At 44.1% G+C, this 20,540-nt stretch overlaps 1 protein-coding gene across 3 annotated transcripts in view; it reads right to left on the bottom strand.

The window, feature by feature from the left end:
• The window catches only part of col14a1b (collagen, type XIV, alpha 1b), a 255,917-nt gene that overhangs the window by 99,341 nt on the left and 136,036 nt on the right, over window positions 1-20,540 (bottom strand). For all 3 annotated transcript variants that reach the window (XM_060915314.1, XM_060915311.1, XM_060915312.1), the window contains one exon: window positions 1,283-1,429. In XM_060915314.1, coding sequence (XP_060771297.1) covers window positions 1,283-1,429 — 147 coding nt within the window. The remainder of the gene's footprint in view (window positions 1-1,282; window positions 1,430-20,540) is intronic.

Raw genomic sequence — 20,540 nt, forward strand, 5'->3', positions numbered from 1 at the left:
GTGATATATCAGATATATTCCATTCAGTTAGCACGATACTGAACGAGTTGAAGACGAGTAGCTGAATGGAGTATATCTGATAGACCACTCAACGCCAGCCATTATTATTATTATAAATACACATTCCTTTAAGGTGTTCGACGTGTCTTTCTCTTTCAAAATCTTCCATATTTAACGAAGCAAACCTGGTGGCCATGTTTGTTTACAAATTGTCACAGTCGCTCGCTAGCGCAAAAGTTTTACATCGCCGACGTGTGACGTCAAGACAACATGACAACCATGTAATATCGTAAACCATATTCAACACTCATTCTCCATTGGGTAGAGTGATGTAATACACGTAGGATAAGCGATATGCTAACAATATTGCATGCTATCAAACCGACCCTGTGTCCAAAATCGCTCACTCATTCACTACTCCCTACTCACTATATAGGGAATTACTATATTGAGGACTATATAGTGAGCTCATTGACAAAATGTAAAAAAAAAAAAAAACACTTCCGGACACTACTCCACTGCACCGTTATTTACGTCATTACTGTCGCACAATTAAAATGTGCCAGATCAGTCGGCTGGTGGGTTTTCAAAATAATAAATACATGCATGTATTTTTGTGATAAATCCATATTATACGGAGCGTATGTCCCACATTAATCAATACAAAGTACCTGCAGCTTTCAGTTCTTTTAAATCGAGGCTGAATCCTTTCTTTCTTCTTTGCCGCTGCCTTTTATTCAATCAAATTTGAGGCTTTTGATTTGATTTCTTTCAGCGCGACCGCAATGCATGATGGGCTTTATTGCTTGGTTAGTGACTATACAGTAGGTTGTACACTACTTTTCATGATGCATTGTGGGGATACTTTGAGTGCACTACACAGGGTGTAATAATGCTCACTGTACATTCGGACAGCACTACAAAATGGCGACCTCACTATATAGTCCACTGTATAGTGAGTAGGGAGCGATTTCGGACACAGGGTAAATGAACGAAACCTGCTAGAAGGGAATAGAACACGTTTTTATTCCACTGAAAAAGTGTTCTGTATGTATAATCATTTCCAATATTTCACGCCAATGACGTCACTCCAAGTGTTTTCCATTACACAGTAGCAAGAAGATATGAAGTTTATCTTCTCATGTTGAAAATATTTTCACTTGTTTGCTTCACTCACTCGTGAAATAAACATTCAACACTCGAAGATCAACTTCATATCTTCACGCAACCGTCTAATAGTGCATATGTACATATATGGCATGATTGGCATGGTACCACTCACGTGTTTTCTGGATGGTGGTGACAGCCGGGCCCTCTGCCTCCTGGAGCAGAGCATAAACACTGATTTTATACTGTGTGTTTGGATTCAGGTCGTTAAAGCAGTGCCTGTCTGCAGAGCCATCCAACCTCACTTCTTGCTTCTGACTGTCTGTAATATAAAATGGGATCAATAAACAACTGTAAATCAGAAAAGTGATCAGGCAAACAGACACAGAAAAGGTATTCACTTGATGAAGTGTGGCCTCTCACTCGCGGCCAATATTTAATGCACTGTTGATAAGTTTCTGAATTAATATACTGTACGTCCCATGCAGTACCACAGAGTGGAATATAATTTATGATTTATGTCGCTTTTGATCTAGATTTTGATTCTGATTACCCTGCCTGTTTTTGACCATCTGTCTATCTGTATTATTAATAAACAGTTTGTCTTTTCATGCACCTGCCTCTGCCTTGCGACAAAGAATGTAAATACTTCTCATCTCATCTCATTATCTGTAGCCGCTTTATCCTGTTCTACAGGGTCGCAGGCAAGCTGGAGCCTATCCCAGCTGACTACGGGTGAAAGGCGGGGTACACCCTGGACAAGTTGCCAGGTCATCACAGGGCTGACACATAGACACAGACAACCATTCACACTCACATTCACACCTACGCTCAATTTAGAGTCACCAGTTAACCTAACCTGCATGTCTTTGGACTGTGGGGGAAACCGGAGCACCCGGAGGAAACCCATGCGGACACGGGGAGAACATGCAAACTCCGCACAGAAAGGCCCTCGCCAGCCACGGGGCTCGAACCCGGACCTTCTTGCTGTGAGGCGACAGCGCTAACCACTACACCACTGTGCCGCCCAATGTAAATACTTGTGCAAAAAAAAAAAGCTTACATCCTGTTAAAGTGTCAAAAGCATTTAATCATTAACACTGAACATTGTTCCATGTGTTCATTCATCTTTTCTAATTTATTCCATGGGTTCGGGCGGCACGGTGGTGTAGTGGTTAGCGCTGTCGCCTCACAGCAAGAAGGTCCTGGGTTCGAGCCCCGGGGCCGGCGAGGGCCTTTCTGTGCGGAGTTTGCATGTTCTCCCCGTGTCCGCGTGGGTTTCCTCCGGGTGCTCCGGTTTCCCCCACAGTCCAAAGACATGCAGGTTAGGTTAACTGGTGACTCTAAATTGACCGTAGGTGTGAATGTGAGTGTGAATGGTTGTCTGTGTCTATGTGTCAGCCCTGTGATGACCTGGCGACTTGTCCAGGGTGTGCCCCGCCTTTCGCCCATAGTCAGCTGGGATAGGCTCCAGCTTGCCTGCGACCCTGTAGAAGGATAAAGCGGCTAGAGATAATGAGATGAGATGATATTCCATGGGTTCTTCATATCAACCTCAAAACTCACAGATATCCCTTTATGACCAACAGGGAACAGGTTCAGTTCTTGTTCATGTACCAAATTTTGAACCGTTCAAAGCATTTCAACTAACAATAAATTGGTTCAGAACCTGAAAAGTTGGTTCCCAGCTGGAACCAAAATATTGCTGGTTTTTCCATCATGAACCATGATGACATCAATGGGCGTGTCATTAGGTTGGAGAGGAAGCAGAGCGCAGCAGTGAAGAAAGCAATGGAAAAAAGATATCTCTTCAGAAAAACATGGACCGAAAACAAACATCTCTGCCATCTTGCTACGACTGTTTACTCCCAATGTGAATTGTGCCATGCCCTCAGTTCATGACGCATCAATGATTACAATGGTTCAGCTCAAAACTGGTGAAAATGTGGGCCAGTTTGCTAGCTGGCACCAGGGTTCAAGTAATCATGATCGAAACCAGTTCAAGAACTTGTTCCCTGTTCGCGGCCGGCCCAAGGCATAAGCGAATTAAGCACCCGCTTAGGGCCCCACACACCACCAGGGGGCCCCCAAGAGCAGTTGGAATGCCCACCTGTGAAAATATTTTTAATTAAAAAAACGTAATATCAATGACATGCTATAGCAGAAACAAAAGACACAAAATAACGTTTTTTGTATCATTTTCATAGTTGGTACATTAGGTTAACTAATCCTTGCTGCTGGTTGCTGCCACTGCGCTCCTGCACAACCAGATGCACGTGACATGACAGTAGTTATTCACTTCGGAAGATAGGTGCATGTGCAGAAGACTCTGATGTGGATGGCAATGCACTGGCTCTAGAAATAGAGTCTTCCTGAACTCCCCCAGTCAAAAATCACTGCGTTTGAACTACTGACCTATCTGTCTCATAATGACATCTGTGAGTTATACCCCAATCTTTGGGTCACTCTTAGGATTGCTTGCACTCTCCCAGTAACTGTAGCATCAGCAGAACGGAGCTTGTCGAAACTAAAATTAATCAAAAGCTACTTGAGATCTACAATGGCACAGGAAAGACTCAGTGGGCTTGCACTTATAAGTATCAATAGCAAAGTTGGTCGGGAGATCTCCTATAATGACGTCATTGATGACTTAGCCTCCCGAAAAGCCAGGAAGCATAGATTTTGAAGGGAAATGATCAAGCACTGATGATGACAGGAAAAAGGACAAGTGTTGTTTTTCCGAACAGTGAGTTATTTTAGGCGAGTTTTCATATTTTCTCCTATAAATAGTTTATGTGCAACATAATAGGTTGTTGTTGTGTTACTGTTGATGTTATTATGCTGCAAATTTCTCTGTTCATTTTGTGAATTTATTTAAGATTTCTTTTAAGATGTAAGGTTTATTCCAGATTTTAAGATTTATTTATTTGTTTGTTATTTAATAACAGGTACAAGTACAAGTACTAAGTACTGTTTGTAAGAACTGTGTATGTTAGGTTTTGTTTTGCACATTAGTGCAAAATAAACTGGTTAACTTGTTTATATATACAGTGTCTTGTCTACTGATTTGTTGTTTTACTTACAAATATGCTACACATCTGAATATTTTATATTGCAATAGCCACAAGTTGCAGTATAATGTAAACCAACTAAAAATGCAGATTATGGTGGGTGGCTAGACTAACTAGACTAACTGTGTAGCCTAAGAAATAATAAGGCAGCTAGCAGTGTAGTTTTGGTGGTGTGGGGGGCCCCCAAATCAAATTCTGCTTAGGGCCCCTTAAAGGCTTGGGCCGGCCCTGTCCCTGTTGGTCAAAAAGAGGGATCTGAGCACTCTTTCTCCTAAAGCAGTTCTGAAAATGGTGATGTTCAAGTGTGTTTCTCTGCCTCCTTAGACTGAAGCCAATATTCTGCACCTAATCTTCTCAATTCCCAGGTCATATTAACTGAACCATTTCAGTCAGATTGACAGCTTTTGTAAAGAGAAAAAAAATAGTACAAGATTTCAGCATTACAGCATCAAAGCTGAACAAACAGAATCTCTGTAACTAATGCCAGGATCAGACTGCACGATATTTTTGTCTTTCATGATGATCAACATGTCAAACGAGACCATCAATAATGCCGTAGCTCAATCCGGCCCCATCTAGTCCACAAGGAACAATCTAAAGTGGGCTACCATGCACAGCTCTACTCTCAACCAGTCCAGCTCAAATATTTGCCAGAAAGAATCCAAAATGGTGAGGAATTGACTGATTTTTGTTGGACTGCTCATTAAGGCTTAATTAGTCCATAACTGCATTAATAATTGTAACGAAGCAAATATGGGTAGAAGTTATATGAGCCCTAGGCGCCCCTACCTTCATGCCAGAAAGAATCAAAATCAGTGAAGAATTGATGTGTGTGGAAACTGCTCGTTAGGGCTTAATTACTCCATATCTTCATTATTAACTGAAATTATGCAAATTTGGGTAGACTCTATATGCACCCCAGACAGACCTACCTTCCTGCCAAGAAAAATAAAAGAATCAGTGAAGAACTGAGAGAGAAGAAGTGATTTTCGTGAAATGTGAATGACGCCAGACAACACATGATGGCCTGTCAGCCAGATGAGCTAATTAAGCAATCACAGTACCATAAATTCTTGCTGTGTCTTGGTTGGGAGATTGGCAACACTCCAAGTTTGACCCCAATCATCGTTCACGTCCTTGCGTATCATCAGGGAGGAGCGTCAAGAAATCGTCAATTATGGCTATCAAGGAACACGATGAAGGAGTTGTCAAACTAGGTGAGAAAATACAAAAGATTCTGACACTTGTGAGGGTAGGCTGAGAAAGTTGCTGCTTAAGCAGCGCACCGCTCCTCACACTACCGTTCTGATGGTGCTGAAGAGACAGCGGCACTTCAGCACAACTGTTTTGGACTACCAAATGTAGCATGGCCACAGGGTGGAGCAGCTTAAGCAGTGCCTCAGTCTACTCTCTTCGAGCAGCCAGGGGAGTATAAAGAGGCACCACCACAGGTAGTTGCGTTACCTTAGAGTATGCTGACTCACACCTACTTCCTCTCCCTGCACAGGTCATTTTGCCAACGACGAGGAAGACGACAGAGAAATCAGTGCTCTCCTTGGCAGCCAGCTTTGCTCCCACCTGCTGCTGTAGATCGATGACGACAGAAACCCATGCAGCCAGCGCCCGCCTGCGACCCAGCGCTAGGCTGGCTCTGGACTTCCTCCTCCTGCACCTGCTTCACTCTTTTCAGTCCCACTTAGCCTCCCTTTACCTCACTTCCCCTTCCCTTTTATCGAATGAAAGAACACTTGTTTTTCCACTGTGCCTTGGGTTGAGTGTCTGTGTTCGCTGCCGCCGCAGCCAGGATTGCTACACACACTAGGCTTTTCATGTGGGAAGCCATGGCCTAATGGTTAGAGAAGCAGCTTTGGGACCAAAAGGTCACTGGTTCAAACGGTTTGATTCCTTGGACCAACAGAAATGGCTGAAGTGCCCTTGAGCAAGGCACCTAACCCCCCAAGGGGCTGCTCTGGATGTGTTGCATGTCGCTCTGGATAAGAGCCTGTCATTTAATGTAATGTAATCAGAGTGTTGTGGGGTCTCCCAGACACCACATTGCTGTTCTTTGTTTGTCACACTACAATACCGGTTTATAGTTCCTGATATGCATATTTCAGCCCGACACTGGAAATTGGTCAGCCATGTCAAAATCTGGCTGAATTCGTGTAGTCTGATCCCGGCATAAGACCAAATGATCATCAACTATTAAGATGAGTAAAAATTATAATAAACACAGAGTGTTTATTCCTATCTGGTTATGGATTTAGCTAAAAATATCATGTGCCAAAACTGTCATGACTTTAATTATTATCTTATATTTTTGGGTACGGGAGATATCACAACATATGGCCATGGAATTGACAGTCTTCCCAGCCATTATATCTTCACCCTCCTAGGCTGGCTGCTATAACATTCATGCACAATCTTGATAAATTGCTTCTGTGCTTTCTTCTGCTTCTTCAAGCCATTTGCACTTAAAGCTCTCCTTCCTGCTGCAGTGAATAATCTCACCTGGATGCCCCAGGGTCTTGCACTTCTTAAAAACGGCTGTGATTATCAGCTGCATTTTGCCTAAACTTGTTCGATGCTGTGCTCATGTTGAAACTCAGTGTGTTCGTGGATAACATATTGTTTATTAACAGAATCTGAATTGTTGCTCTTTTCTTTTCATGATTAAGCACTGCTATTCACCATGCGCTTAATATCAACATTCCAGAGGCAGATGGGTTCTTCCTTTTAGGTGTTTAGGTGTGGCTGATCTCAGTCTTTCATCCTAATGACTTTCTTGGTCATTTGCCACAGTTTCTATGGCTAGGTCATTGGAGGTCTAGACCTAGATTATAATAAAGCTGCTTAGCAACAAAGTTGTTGTACAAAATACAGTAAAATTGAATTAGATTGAAAAAAGTGTTTATCACGCAGAAGGCTTAATTGCTTTGATAACGACACCTATCATTCTAGCCACCATAAACTATATTGTGACACCTGGAGATGTTACGTTTCTTCTCAGTGTCCGTGCCTGTCAGCCTCAGAAAAGGAGGTGGGGCCTCAGTGTCTCAATCTCAGTGAAGGAGGTGTGGCCTCAGTGTCTCTCAGTCTTGGTGAAGGAGGTGTGGCCTCAGTGTCTCTCAGTCTCGGTGAAGGAGGTGTGGCCTCAGTGTCTCAATTTCAGTGAGGGAGGTGTGGCCTCAGTGTCTCTCAATTTCAGTGAAGGAGGTGTGGCCTCAGTGTCTCTCAATTTCAGTGAGGGAAGTATGGCCTCAGTGTCTTTCAGTCTCGGTGAAGGAGGTGTGGCCTCAGTGTCTCTCAATTTCAGTGAGGGAAGTATGGCCTCAGTGTCTTTCAGTCTCGGTGATGGAGGTGTGGCCTCAGTGTCTCTCAATTTCAGTGAGGGAAGTGTGGCCTCAGTGTCTCTCAGTCTCAGTGAAGGAGGTGTGGCCTCAGTGTCTCAATTTCAGTGAGGGAAGTATGGCCTCAGTGTCTCTCAGTCTCAGTGAAGGAGGTGTGGCCTCAGTGTCTCAATTTCAGTGAGGGAAGTATGGCCTCAGTGTCTCTCAGTCTCAGTGAAGGAGGTGTGGCCTCAGTGTCTCAATTTCAGTGAGGGAAGTATGGCCTCAGTGTCTCTCAGTCTCGGTGAAGGAGGTGTGGCCTCAGTGTCTCAATTTCAGTGAGGGAAGTATGGCCTCAGTGTCTCTCAGTCTCGGTGAAGGAGGTGTGGCCTCAGTGTCTCAATTTCAGTGAGGGAGGTGTGGCCTCAGTGTCTCTCAATTTCAGTGAAGGAGGTGTGGCCTCAGTGTCTCTCAATTTCAGTGAGGGAAGTATGGCCTCAGTGTCTTTCAGTCTCGGTGAAGGAGGTGTGGCCTCAGTGTCTCTCAATTTCAGTGAGGGAAGTGTGGCCTCAGTGTCTCTCAGTCTCAGTGAAGGAGGTGTGGCCTCAGTGTCTCAATTTCAGTGAGGGAAGTATGGCCTCAGTGTCTCTCAGTCTCAGTGAAGGAGGTGTGGCCTCAGTGTCTCAATTTCAGTGAGGGAAGTATGGCCTCAGTGTCTCTCAGTCTCGGTGAAGGAGGTGTGGCCTCAGTGTCTCAATTTCAGTGAGGGAGGTGTGGCCTCAGTGTCTCTCAATTTCAGTGAAGGAGGTGTGGCCTCAGTGTCTCTCAATTTCAGTGATGGAGGTGTGGCTTCAGTGTCTCTCAATTTCAGTGAGGGAAGTATGGCCTCAGTGTCTTTCAGTCTCGGTGATGGAGGTGTGGCCTCAGTGTCTCTCAATTTCAGTGAGGGAAGTGTGGCCTCAGTGTCTCTCAGTCTCAGTGAAGGAGGTGTGGCCTCAGTGTCTCAATTTCAGTGAGGGAAGTATGGCCTCAGTGTCTCTCAGTCTCAGTGAAGGAGGTGTGGCCTCAGTGTCTCAATTTCAGTGAGGGAAGTATGGCCTCAGTGTCTCTCAGTCTCAGTGAAGGAGGTGTGGCCTCAGTGTCTCAATTTCAGTGAGGGAAGTATGGCCTCAGTGTCTCTCAGTCTCGGTGAAGGAGGTGTGGCCTCAGTGTCTCAATTTCAGTGAGGGAGGTGTGGCCTCAGTGTCTCTCAATTTCAGTGAAGGAGGTGTGGCCTCAGTGTCTCTCAATTTCAGTGATGGAGGTGTGGCTTCAGTGTCTCTCAATTTCAGTGAGGGAAGTATGGCCTCAGTGTCTTTCAGTCTCGGTGATGGAGGTGTGGCCTCAGTGTCTCTCAATTTCAGTGAGGGAAGTGTGGCCTCAGTGTCTCTCAGTCTCAGTGAAGGAGGTGTGGCCTCAGTGTCTCAATTTCAGTGAGGGAAGTATGGCCTCAGTGTCTCTCAGTCTCAGTGAAGGAGGTGTGGCCTCAGTGTCTCAATTTCAGTGAGGGAAGTATGGCCTCAGTGTCTCTCAGTCTCAGTGAAGGAGGTGTGGCCTCAGTGTCTCAATTTCAGTGAGGGAAGTATGGCCTCAGTGTCTCTCAGTCTCAGTGAAGGAGGTGTGGCCTCAGTGTCTCAATTTCAGTGAGGGAAGTATGGCCTCAGTGTCTCTCAGTCTCAGTGAAGGAGGTGTGGCCTCCGTGTCTCTCAATTTCAGTGAGGGAAGTATGGCCTCAGTGTCTCTCAGTCCGGTGAAGGAGGTGTGGCCTCAGTGTCTCAATTTCAGTGAGGGAAGTATGGCCTCAGTGTCTCTCAGTCTCAGTGAAGGAGGTGTGGCCTCAGTATCTCTCAATTTCAGTGAGGGAGGTGTGGCCTCAGTGTCTCTCAATCTCAGTGAAGGAGGTGTGGCCTCAGTGTCTCTCAATTTCAGTGAATGAGGTGTAGCCTCAGTGTTTCTCAGTCTATATGAAGGAGGTGTGACCTTTGTACATCAACATGAAGGAGGTGTGGCCTCCTGTGCATTATTTGGAGGTGTGGCCTCAGTACCTCTCAGTTTCAGCGAGGAAGGTGTGACCTCAGTTCCAGTCTGCATGAAGGAGGTGTGGCCTCCTGCGCACTTGTTGTAGTGAAGGAGGTGTGGCCTCCTGTGCATTAGTTGTAGTGAAGGAGGTGTGGCCTCCTGTGCATTAGTTGTAGTGAAGGAGGTGTGGCCTCAGTGCCTATCACTTCTAATGAACAAGTGTTGAGTGACTGATGCAGTAAAAATATTATTCACAATGGACTGTAATTGCTCCTTGCTGCAGGGTTTATAAATTTACCTCATTATATTCACTTGACTCAACTCATCAGCTATTAAAAGCTTTTAGGATGAATGCCATTTGTTAGAAGAAGTTGGGCAGTGGCTGTGCAGGAGCTCAAGGAAACGAGACAGCCATAGGCCACCATTTCACCCAGTTTATGATTCAGCTCAGCAGCACATAAACATTTCCTTTAAGAGCTGAAACAGGAACATTTATATCCATCACAGTGAGACGGTCGTATTATGTATTATAATACTGAGACAAACAGCATTCTCCCCATGATCAATATCACCATGCAGTCATTATTCACACAACTTACACTCATTCACTGCCATCAGTAAAGCACAGCTGCAGTATACACACACACACACACTGATTATCAGTGCCCCCCCCAGTCACTGTCTTGTATTATACTGCAGTATTTTTGTATGCACAATATTGAAGAAATGCACTGTGGGATGCCCTATAATTCTCTTTTGCATAGGCTCATTTTTTTATATGTATTTTGAAAACATGATAAAATGTTTGAAAAGAATTGATCATATTGGGAAAAAGCACATTACAGCTATATATTTACCAGAACATCAAGGCCGAAGGAGCTCATCTGGCCCGTCGTCAAAAACATCAAACAGAACTGAAATGTGACAATGTGAGAGAGGACCAACCTCCATGATTAATTGCTTACAACAGGAAACTCAACAAAGCACTAAATTGCGTTCCCCGAGGGAAAATCGACCCAAAACATCGATCAGGACTGAATTTGCATGATAAATGAGAGTGGAGATACAATTCTAGTCAGAAGAAAAGGTGTTAAGTTGACCTGATTACTATTTCGTTGGCAAAAAATTGACAATACAATGATCAAGTTTTGTGCAGAAGGTCTAGTTCTTTCAAATAAAACAATCAGAACTGAAATCCATTGAGAACTGAGGGAGGGAGGAGGCACAATTGAACTGAAAATAAACAAAGTTGTAAACCAATTGTTTACAACAGGAAACTCAACAAACAAATGACCAAATTGTATTCCCTGAGGGAAGATCGACCCAAAACACTGATCAGAACTGAAATTGGATGAAAAATGAGAGAGGAGATACAACTCTAGTGAAAAGTCCAAAAACTTGTTAAGTTGACTTAATTAGCAGTTCGTTAGCAAAAGTTTGACAAAATTTCGTTCAGAAAAATTTGTTCAGAAGGTCTAGTTCTTTCAAACAAAACAATCAGAACTGAAATCCATTGAGAACTGAGGTAGGAGATATGATTGAACTGAAAATAAACAAAGTCTCATCTCATTATCTGTAGCCGCTTTATCCTTCTACAGGGTCGCAGGCAAGCTGGAGTCTATCCCAGCTGACTACGGGCGAAAGGCGGGGTACACCCTGGACAAATCACCAGGTCATCACAGGGCTGACACATAGACACAGACAACCATTCACACTCACATTCACACCTACGGTCAATTTAGAGTCACCAGTTAACCTAACCTGCATGTCTTTGGACTGTGGGGGAAACCGGAGCACCCGGAGGAAACCCACGCGGACACGGGGACAACATGCAAACTCCGCACAGAAAGGCCCTCGCCGGCCACGGGGCTCGAACCTGGACCTTCTTGCTGTGAGGCGACAGTGCTAACCACTACACTACCGTGCTGCCCAATAAACAAAGTTGTAAACAAATTGTTTACAACAGGAAAATCAACAAACAAACGACCAAGTTTTGTTCATCAAGGAAGATCTACCCAAAACATCGATCAGAACTGAAATTGGGTGAGAACTGTGAGAGGAGATACAATTCTAGTGAGAAGCCTTGTTAATTTGGCCTAATTACTAACTCGTTAGAAAAAATTTGTCAAAACGACGAACAAGTTTTGTACGGACTGATGAGTTCTTTCAAATAAAACAATCGGAACGGAAATCCGTGGAGAACTGACCAAGGAGATATGATTTAACTGAATTGTGGACGATGGATGGATGATGGACGCAATGCCATGGCAACAAATCATTGCCCTTGTGGCCAGATGAGCTAATAAACTATAAGGATGGATCTGGATGCATAAATAATAGTTCTGAATCTAACATTAGCACTCTGAATAAAATGCAAATCTAATTCTGAAGTTCTTAGAAAGTTCCACATTCAATATACCATGAGTATGGAGTGCAGTGTGTCTGTGTGAGAGAGAGAGAGAGAGAGAGAGAGAGAGAGAGAGAGAGAGCGCAAGATCCCTTTCATATTCGACTGATCCTCAGGCATTTGTCTCTCTTTACAGAGGGCAGAATTACTGAGAGCTCAGTTCTTCATTCCCACCATGAGAGAGTGAGATCGTGTTTGATTATAACCCACAACCATCATCTCCCACTTTCACACGTCTGAACGAATAAAACTACACCCTCACACTCACTCAAAACCCCATGCGGAGTTCTTACAAAGGCAAAAGGTATTTTTCCACAGACAGATAGATAGATAGATAGATAGATAGATAGATAGATAGATAGATAGATAGATAGATAGATAGATAGATAGATAGATAGATAGATAGATAGAACCCCGATTTCAAAAAAGTTGGGACAAAGTACAAATTGTAAATAAAAACGGAATGCAGTAATTGACAAATCTCAAAAACTGATATTGTATTCACAATAGAACATAGACAACATATCAAATGTCGAAAGTGAGACATTTTGAAATTTCATGCCAAATATTGGCTCATTTGAAATTTCATGACAGCAACACATCTCAAAAAAGTTGGGACAGGGGCAATAAGAGGCTGGATATAAAAACATTATTAACATATTTTAACATATTTTAGAGTCATTATTAACAAATATTAACATGACTGGGTATAAAAAGAGCATCTTGGAGTGGCAGCGGCTCTCAGAAGTAAAGATGGGAAGAGGATCACCAATCCCGCGCCGACAAATAGTGGAGCAATATCAGAAAGGAGTTCGACAGTGTAAAATTGCAAAGAGTTTGAACATATCATCATCTGCAGTGCATAATATCATCAAAAGATTCAGAGAATCTGGAAGAATCTCTGTGCGTAAGGGTCAAGGCCGGAAAACCATACTGGGTGTCCGTGATCTTCGGGCCCTTCGATGGCACTGCATCACATACAGGCATGCTTCTGTATTGGAAATCACAAAATGGGCTCAGGAATATTTCCAGAGAACATTATCTGTGAACACAATTCACTGTGCCATCCGCCGTTGCCAGCTAAAACTCTATAGTTCAAAGAAGAAGCCGTATCTAAACATGATCCAGAAGCGCAGACGTCTTCTCTGGGCCAAGGCTCATTTAAAATGGACTGTGGCAAAGTGGAAAACTGTTCTGTGGTCAGACGAATCAAAATTTGAAGTTCTTTATGAAAATCAGGGACGCCGTGTCATTCGGACTAAGGAGGAGAAGGACGACCCGAGTTGTTATCAGCGCTCAGTTCAGAAGCCTGCATCTCTGATGGTATGGGGTTGCATTAGTGCGTATGGCATGGGCAGCTTACACATCTGGAAAGACACCATCAATGCTGAAAGGTATATCCAGGTTCTAGAGCAACATATGCTCCCATCCAGACAACGTCTCTTTCAGAGAAGACCTTGCGTTTTCCAACATGACAATGCCAAACCACATACTACATCAATTACAGCATCATGGCTGTGTAGAAGAAGGGTCTGGGTACTGAACTGGCCAGCCTGCAGTCCAGATCTTTCACCCATAGAAAACATTTGGCGCATCATAAAACGGAAGATACGACAAAAAAGACTTAAGACAGTTGAGCAACTAGAATCCTACATTAGACAAGAATTGGTTAACATTCCTATCCCTAAACTTGAGCAACTTGTCTCCTCAGTCCCCAGATGTTTACAGACTGTTGTAAAGAGAAAAGGGGATGTCTCACAGTGGTAAACATGGCCTTGTCCCAACTTTTTTGAGATGTGTTGTTGTCATGAAATTTAAAATCACCTAATTTTTCTCTTTAAATGATACATTTTCTCAGTTTAAACATTTGATATGTCATCTATGTTCTATTCTGAATAAAATATGGAATTTTGAAACTTCCACATCATTGCATTCCGTTTTTATTTACAATTTGTACTTTGTCCCAACTTTTTTGGAATTGGGGTTGGAGATAGATAGATAGATAGATAGATAGATAGATAGATAGATAGATAGATAGATAGATAGATAGATTAAACACAAGGTCCACTCAGCTGACGCTGGTTTCCATTGGAGATGTGTAGAAACTTCTGCTAATAATCTATATCTACATTATTAAATTCACAAAATATATATTATAACTAATAAAATAAGTAAGATACAAGATAGGGAGACAAACATTATGATTAATAATGAATAAAATTTATATTCCATTTTTAAAAATATATCAAAAAACCAAAAAAAGCGTTTCCAGTAGTTAATTCTAAATTTCTTCGTAGTCTCCGAGTTTTTAGCATCATTGGGCAGAGAATTATGTAACATGGCAGCTGAAAAAGCAAAAGTCCTGTGTCCTGTTTTTGAGTTGATTTTCACAATATGAATATTGCTCTTTACGCTTGTGTTACACAGTGTCTGGGAAAAGTATTCATCCCCCTTTGTGTTTGTCCTGCTTTGTTGCATTACAAGCTGGAATTAAAATGGATTTATTTTGGGAGGGTTAGCACCATTTGAGTTACACAACATGCCTACCGCTTTAAAGGTGCAAATTGTTGTTTTATTGTGACACAAACTATAATTAAGATTAAAAACATAAACAGAAATTTGGAGTGTTCATAGGTATCCCCCCCCCAAAGTCAATACTTTGTAAAGCCACTTTTTGCTGCAATTCCAGCTGCAAGTCTCTTAGGGTATGTCTCTATTAGCTTAGCACATCTAGCCACTGGGATTTTTGCCCATTCCTCAAGGCAAAACTGCTCCAATGCCTTCAAGTTAGATGGGTTGCGTTGGTGTACAGCAATCTTCAAGTTATGCCACAGATTCTCAATTGGATTGAGGTCTGGGCTTTGACTCGGCCATTCCAAGACATTTAAATGTTTAAACCACTCCAGTGCAGCTTTAGCAGGACTGTATGTTTAGGGTCATTGTCCTGTTGGAATGTGAACCTTCATCCTAGTCTGAAACCTCTGGCTGACTCAAACAGGTTTTCTTCCAGAACTGCCCTGTATTTAGTGCCATCTATCTTTCCTTCAGTCCTGACCAGCTTTCCTGTCCCTGCAGATGAAAAACATCCCCACAGCATGATGCTGCCACCACCATGCTTCACTGTAGGAATGGTGTTCTCAGGGTGTTGGGTTTGTGCCACACAAAGCATTTCCCATGATGGCCAAAAAGATCAATTTTAGTCTCATTTGACCAGAGGATCTTCTTCCATGTGTTTGGGGAGTCTGCCATGTGTTTTCTTAAGCAATTACTTTTTTCTGGCCAAATCAATCAAATCAAAGTCCTTCCCATGCCATGTGGCGCATAGGGCTGCGCTGATCTCCGTTTCCGTAGCCCTCAGCCTCTCGCCTATTACATAGCTAGGGTTACAGTGGGGGGCTAGTCCTCTGGTAACTGTGAGAGTTTGATTCCCCACTCGCATCTGTATTGCAGCGTGCCTTGCTAGATGGCAGTAGGTACCATTTTTATGATGGTCTTTGGCATGACCTGATCATGAGTAGAACTCGCGATCTCCCGATCAAGAGGTGGACACGCTAACCATTAGGCCAACTCGTGTTTTTTTTTTTTTCCTGGCCACTCTTCCATAAAGCCCCGCTCTGTGGAGTGTACGGCTTAAAGTGGTCCTATGGACAGATACTCCCATCTCCGCTGTGGATCTTTGCAGCTCTTTCAGTATTGTCGTTGGTGTCTGTGTTGCATCTCTGATTAATGCCCTCTTTGCCCGGTCTGTGAGTTTTGGTGGGCGGCCTTCTCTTGTCAGGTTTGTAGTGGTGCCATATTCTTTCCATTTTGCTGTAATGGATTAAATGGTGCTCCGTGGGATATTCAAAGTTTGGGATATTTTTTATAACCCAACCCTGATCTATACTTCTCCACAACTTTGTCTCTGACCTGTTTGGAGGCTCCTTGGTTTTCATGTTGCTTGCTTCGCAGTGTTGCAGATTCAGGGTCCTTCCACAACAGGTTGATTTATACAGACATCGTGTGACAGATCATGTGACACTTTGATTGCACACAAGTGGATCTTAATCAACTAATTATGTGACTTATGAAGTGAATTGGTTGGAGCAGCTCTTATTTAGGGGTTTCATACGAAAGCGGGTGAATACCTATGCACACTCCAGATTTCTGTTTTTTCATCTTATTGTTTGTGTCGCAATAAAACAACAATTTTCACCTTTAAAGTGGCAGGCATGTTGTGTAAATCAAATAGTACTAACCCTTCAAAAATCCATTTTAATTCCAGCTTGTAATGCGACAAAACAGGACAAACACCAAGGCGGATGAATACTTTTGCAAGACACTGTCATTATGGACATTGACATTTTTAACAAAAATTTTACACATTCCGGTAGAAGTCCGTTAATACATTTGTACAGCACCAGACATTTGTTAGATTTCTATCTTTCAACAATAGGAACCCAATTTAGCTTTCTGAAAAGGACTTCAGAACGTTCATCGTTGATTTTCTTCTTGAGTATCAAACTCAAGATTCATTGTGTTTCTGCTAAATAGGCTTATTTGTTGGACTAATGAAGCTCGACAGCATTCAACTAGACTGCATTTCTGCAGAGAAAATGCAAAGTGTGCTTGCTGAGCTGTACACTGTGCTAGCAGAACAGCTATCATGCTAGCATGCTAAAAGCTAGCATGCCAACATGCTAATGCCAACATGCTAACAACTAGCATGCTAACAGTTAGCATACTAACATGCTAACAGCATACTAACATGCTAAAAGCTAGCATGTTAACATGCTAATAGATAACATGCTAACAGCTAGCATTCTAACATGCAAATGATTAACATGCTATTTGTTAAAATTCTAACACTTTAAGGCTAATATGCTGACAGCTATCATGCTAACAGCTAACAGGCTAACATGCTAATGGATAGCATGTTAACTTTTAGCATGCTAACACGCTGAACGTGACATGCTAACAGCTAACATGCTCAGGCGAACTCGCTAACAGTAAACATGCGAACTCTGCATGCTACCATGCTAATCCTAACATGTTAACAACTCTCATGATAACATGCTAATGGTGAACATGCTAACAACTCGCGAGCTAACAGCAGGCATGATATCGTAATGGGTAACATGCTAACAGCTAGCATGGTAACACGTGAATGCTTGTATGCTAATTGCTATCATGTGTGCGTGTAAGTATTCCTAATAAAGTGTCCATTGAGTTGAAGTTGATTTGCTGTCAAAGTCTCAAATGAGCAGATCCTTGCCAAATGCATCATCACCTCTGGGGGAAGGGAGGAATGACTCAGCCAAGTGTCCATTGATTAGCGGCAAAATGGAGAAAAATGGATGGATGAAAGGCAAGACAAAGACGAGTGCGGGTCAGAACCGATATTGTGTGTGATGGGTGATTTGGCCTGAGGTGCCGTATGAAGTTTGGTGGATGTGTGGTGAAGTGTTACTGAGCAAAACTCCATTCATTTGAATGGGGCCAAAAATCAATGCAAGCCTATGGAGGAAAAAGGGATGAGCAAAAAGAAAGGAAAAATATGAGTGCAGGTCAGAACCGATTGCATGTATGTGTCGGGGGAGTTGGCCTGAAGTATCACATGAGGTTTGGTGCATCTGCGATGGAGCGTGTCCGAGTAGGACGATTCGATTCATGAGCCCTATTCATTCTCTATGGGAAAAAAACAAAAGAACGACAAGAACAAGAGAACGGGCATGTTGATCCAAAAGCTGTATACAAGCACACTACACCACTTTGGGCCAGACGTCTCAGAGTTGGAACGGTGTCTCTATCTCGAACGCCCTAGGAGGAGTAGTGGATCCAAAAAACGTGTCGGAATAAGGCAGAATAAGTAAACTTAAGAAGAACAATAGTGTGCTTGCACTAATTACAGTGTATCCCTAAAACTTCAACATTCACACACATGATTCTAAAGCACCAAAAACCCAAGTGTCACCCTTCCTACAGTGATGCTTGAAAGTTTGTGAACCCTTTAGAATTTTCTATATTTCTGCATAAATATGACCTAAAACATCATCAGATTTTCACACAAGTCATAAAAGTAGATAAAGAGAACCCAGTTAAACAAATGAGACAAAAATATTATACTTGGTCATTTATTTATTGAGGAAAATAATCCAATATTACATATCTGTGAGTGGCAAAAGTATGTGAACCTTTGCTTTCAGTATCTGGTGTGACCCCCTTGTGCAGCAATAACTGCAGCTAAACATTTCCGGTAACTGTTGATCAGTCCTGCACACCGGCTTGGAGGAATTTTAGCCCGTTCCTCCATACAGAACAGCTTCAACTCTGGGATGTTGGTGGGTTTCCTCACATGAACTGCTCGCTTCAGGTCCTTCCACAACATTTTGATTGGATTAAGGTCAGGACTTTGACTTGGCCATTCCAAAACATTAACTTTATTCTTCTTTAACCATTCTTTGGTAGAACAACTTATGTGCTTAGGGTTGTTGTCTTGCTGCATGACCCACCTTCTCTTGAGATTCAGTTCATGGACAGATGTCCTGACATTTTCCTCTAGAATTCGCTGGTATAATTCAGAATTCATTGTTCCATCAATGATGGCAAGCCGCCCTGGCCCAGATGCAGCAAAACAGGCCCAAACCATGATACTATCACCACCATGTTTCACAGATGGGATAAGGTTCTGTGGCAGTTCGGAGCAGGTGGGTGGAGCACAGAGGACGGCAGGACAGAGATCAAGTTCCAATTTAGTATTTATTGTCACACTTTTCAGCATAACATTCACTCAGACAGACACACACACACACGACGGGTGTCTGTTCGGGGAAGAGCTCCTCTGCTCTCTGCTCTCCCTCCCTATATAGGGCGCGGTCACTGGGAAGACACACAAACACAGGTTAATTGCTCTCAGGTGTAGTGATTCTGCCACTCACCTTCCCTGACTCCACCCTCCTGTCACAGACCGGTGCTTGACCACGCCCCCGCTGCCACATACCCCCACCGCCCGACTCAGGCTGGGCTGCCGTCCGGCCTGCAGCCGACTCCCCCCCCCCCTTGGCAGGAGAGGAAGTCCGCCACAACCATCTGCGCCCCCGGCCTGTGGACCACCTTGAAATTAAAGGGTTGGAGTGCCAGATACCAACGGGTGATCCACGCGTTGGCATCTTTCATGCGGTGGAGCCACTGGAGGGGCGCGTAGTCCGAACAGAGGGTGAAAGGGCGCCCCAGCAGGTAGTACCGGAGGGCGAGGACCGCCCACTTGATGGCCAGACACTCTTTCTCTATGGTGCTGTAGTGCCCCTCATGCACCGACAGCTTCCTGCTTATATACAGGACGAGGCGGTCCTCCCCCTCCACCTCCTGGGACAAAACCGCCCCCAGCCCTCTGTCCAACGCATCGGTCTGCAACATAAAGGGGAGAGAAAAGTCAGGGGAGTGTAGAAGTGGCCCCCCACACAGTGCAGCCTTTACCTCTGAAAAAGCCCGCTGGCATTGCTCCGTCCACTGGACCGGATCTGGTGCCCCCTTTTTAGTGAGATCAGTCAGCGGGCTGGTGACGTCCGAATAATTAGGTATAAACCTACGATAATAGCTAGCCAGCCCCAGGAACTGTCTCACCCCCTTTTTGGTCTTGGGCCTCGGGCAGGCCGCAATCGCTGTGGTCTTGTTAATTTGGGGACGCACCTGCCCGTTGCCCAAGTGGAAGCCCAGAAACCATACTTCCACCCGCCCAATCGCACACTTCTTTGGGTTGGCTGTGAGACCTGCTCATCTCAGCGACCTAAGGATGGCCCTTAGGTGTTCCAAGTGCCTCGGCCAGTCATTACTATATATGATGATGTCATCAAGATAGGCGGCCGCATAGGTGGCATGGGGGCGGAGGACCCGATCCATCAGCCGCTGAAACGTAGCGGGTGCCCCAAACAGCCCAAACGGAAGTGTGACGAATTGGTGTAACCCAAACGGTGTGGAAAAGGCCGTTTTTTCTCGGGATAGTGGAGTCAAGGGGATCTGCCAATATCCCTTCGTCAAATCCAGTGTCGAATAAAAGCGAGCCGTGCCTAGTCGATCCAGCAGCTCGTCAATACGAGGCATTGGGTACGCATCAAATTTAGACACCGCGTTGACTTTCCTATAGTCCACACAGAACCGGACCGACCCGTCGGTCTTGGGTACCAAGACCACCGGGCTGCTCCAGTCACTGTGGGACTCCTCGATGATGCCCATTTCGAGCATGGTCTGAAGTTCTTCCCGAACCACCTTTTTTTTGTGTTCGGGTAGCCTGTAAGGGCGGCTATGCACTACCACCCCCGGGGGCATCTCGATGTGGTGCTCTATGAGGTTAGTGCGACTGGGCAGGGGCGAGAACACATTCGAAAACTCGGTCTGCAACTGGGCGACCTCCGTGAGTTGGGTCGGGGAGAGGTGGTCTCCACAGGGGACCGGAGAGGTACGTGATGCCAATGTCCCTTTTTGAACCTCCGGCCCCAGCTCCGCCTTCTCCGGAACCACCGACACCAACGCCATGGGGACCTCCTCGTTCCAGAGTTTAAGCAGATTGAGATGGTAAATCTGTAGCGCCCC

Source organism: Neoarius graeffei, chromosome 2, assembly GCF_027579695.1.
Source record: "Neoarius graeffei isolate fNeoGra1 chromosome 2, fNeoGra1.pri, whole genome shotgun sequence".
NCBI classification, from domain to species: Eukaryota; Metazoa; Chordata; class Actinopteri; order Siluriformes; family Ariidae; genus Neoarius; species Neoarius graeffei.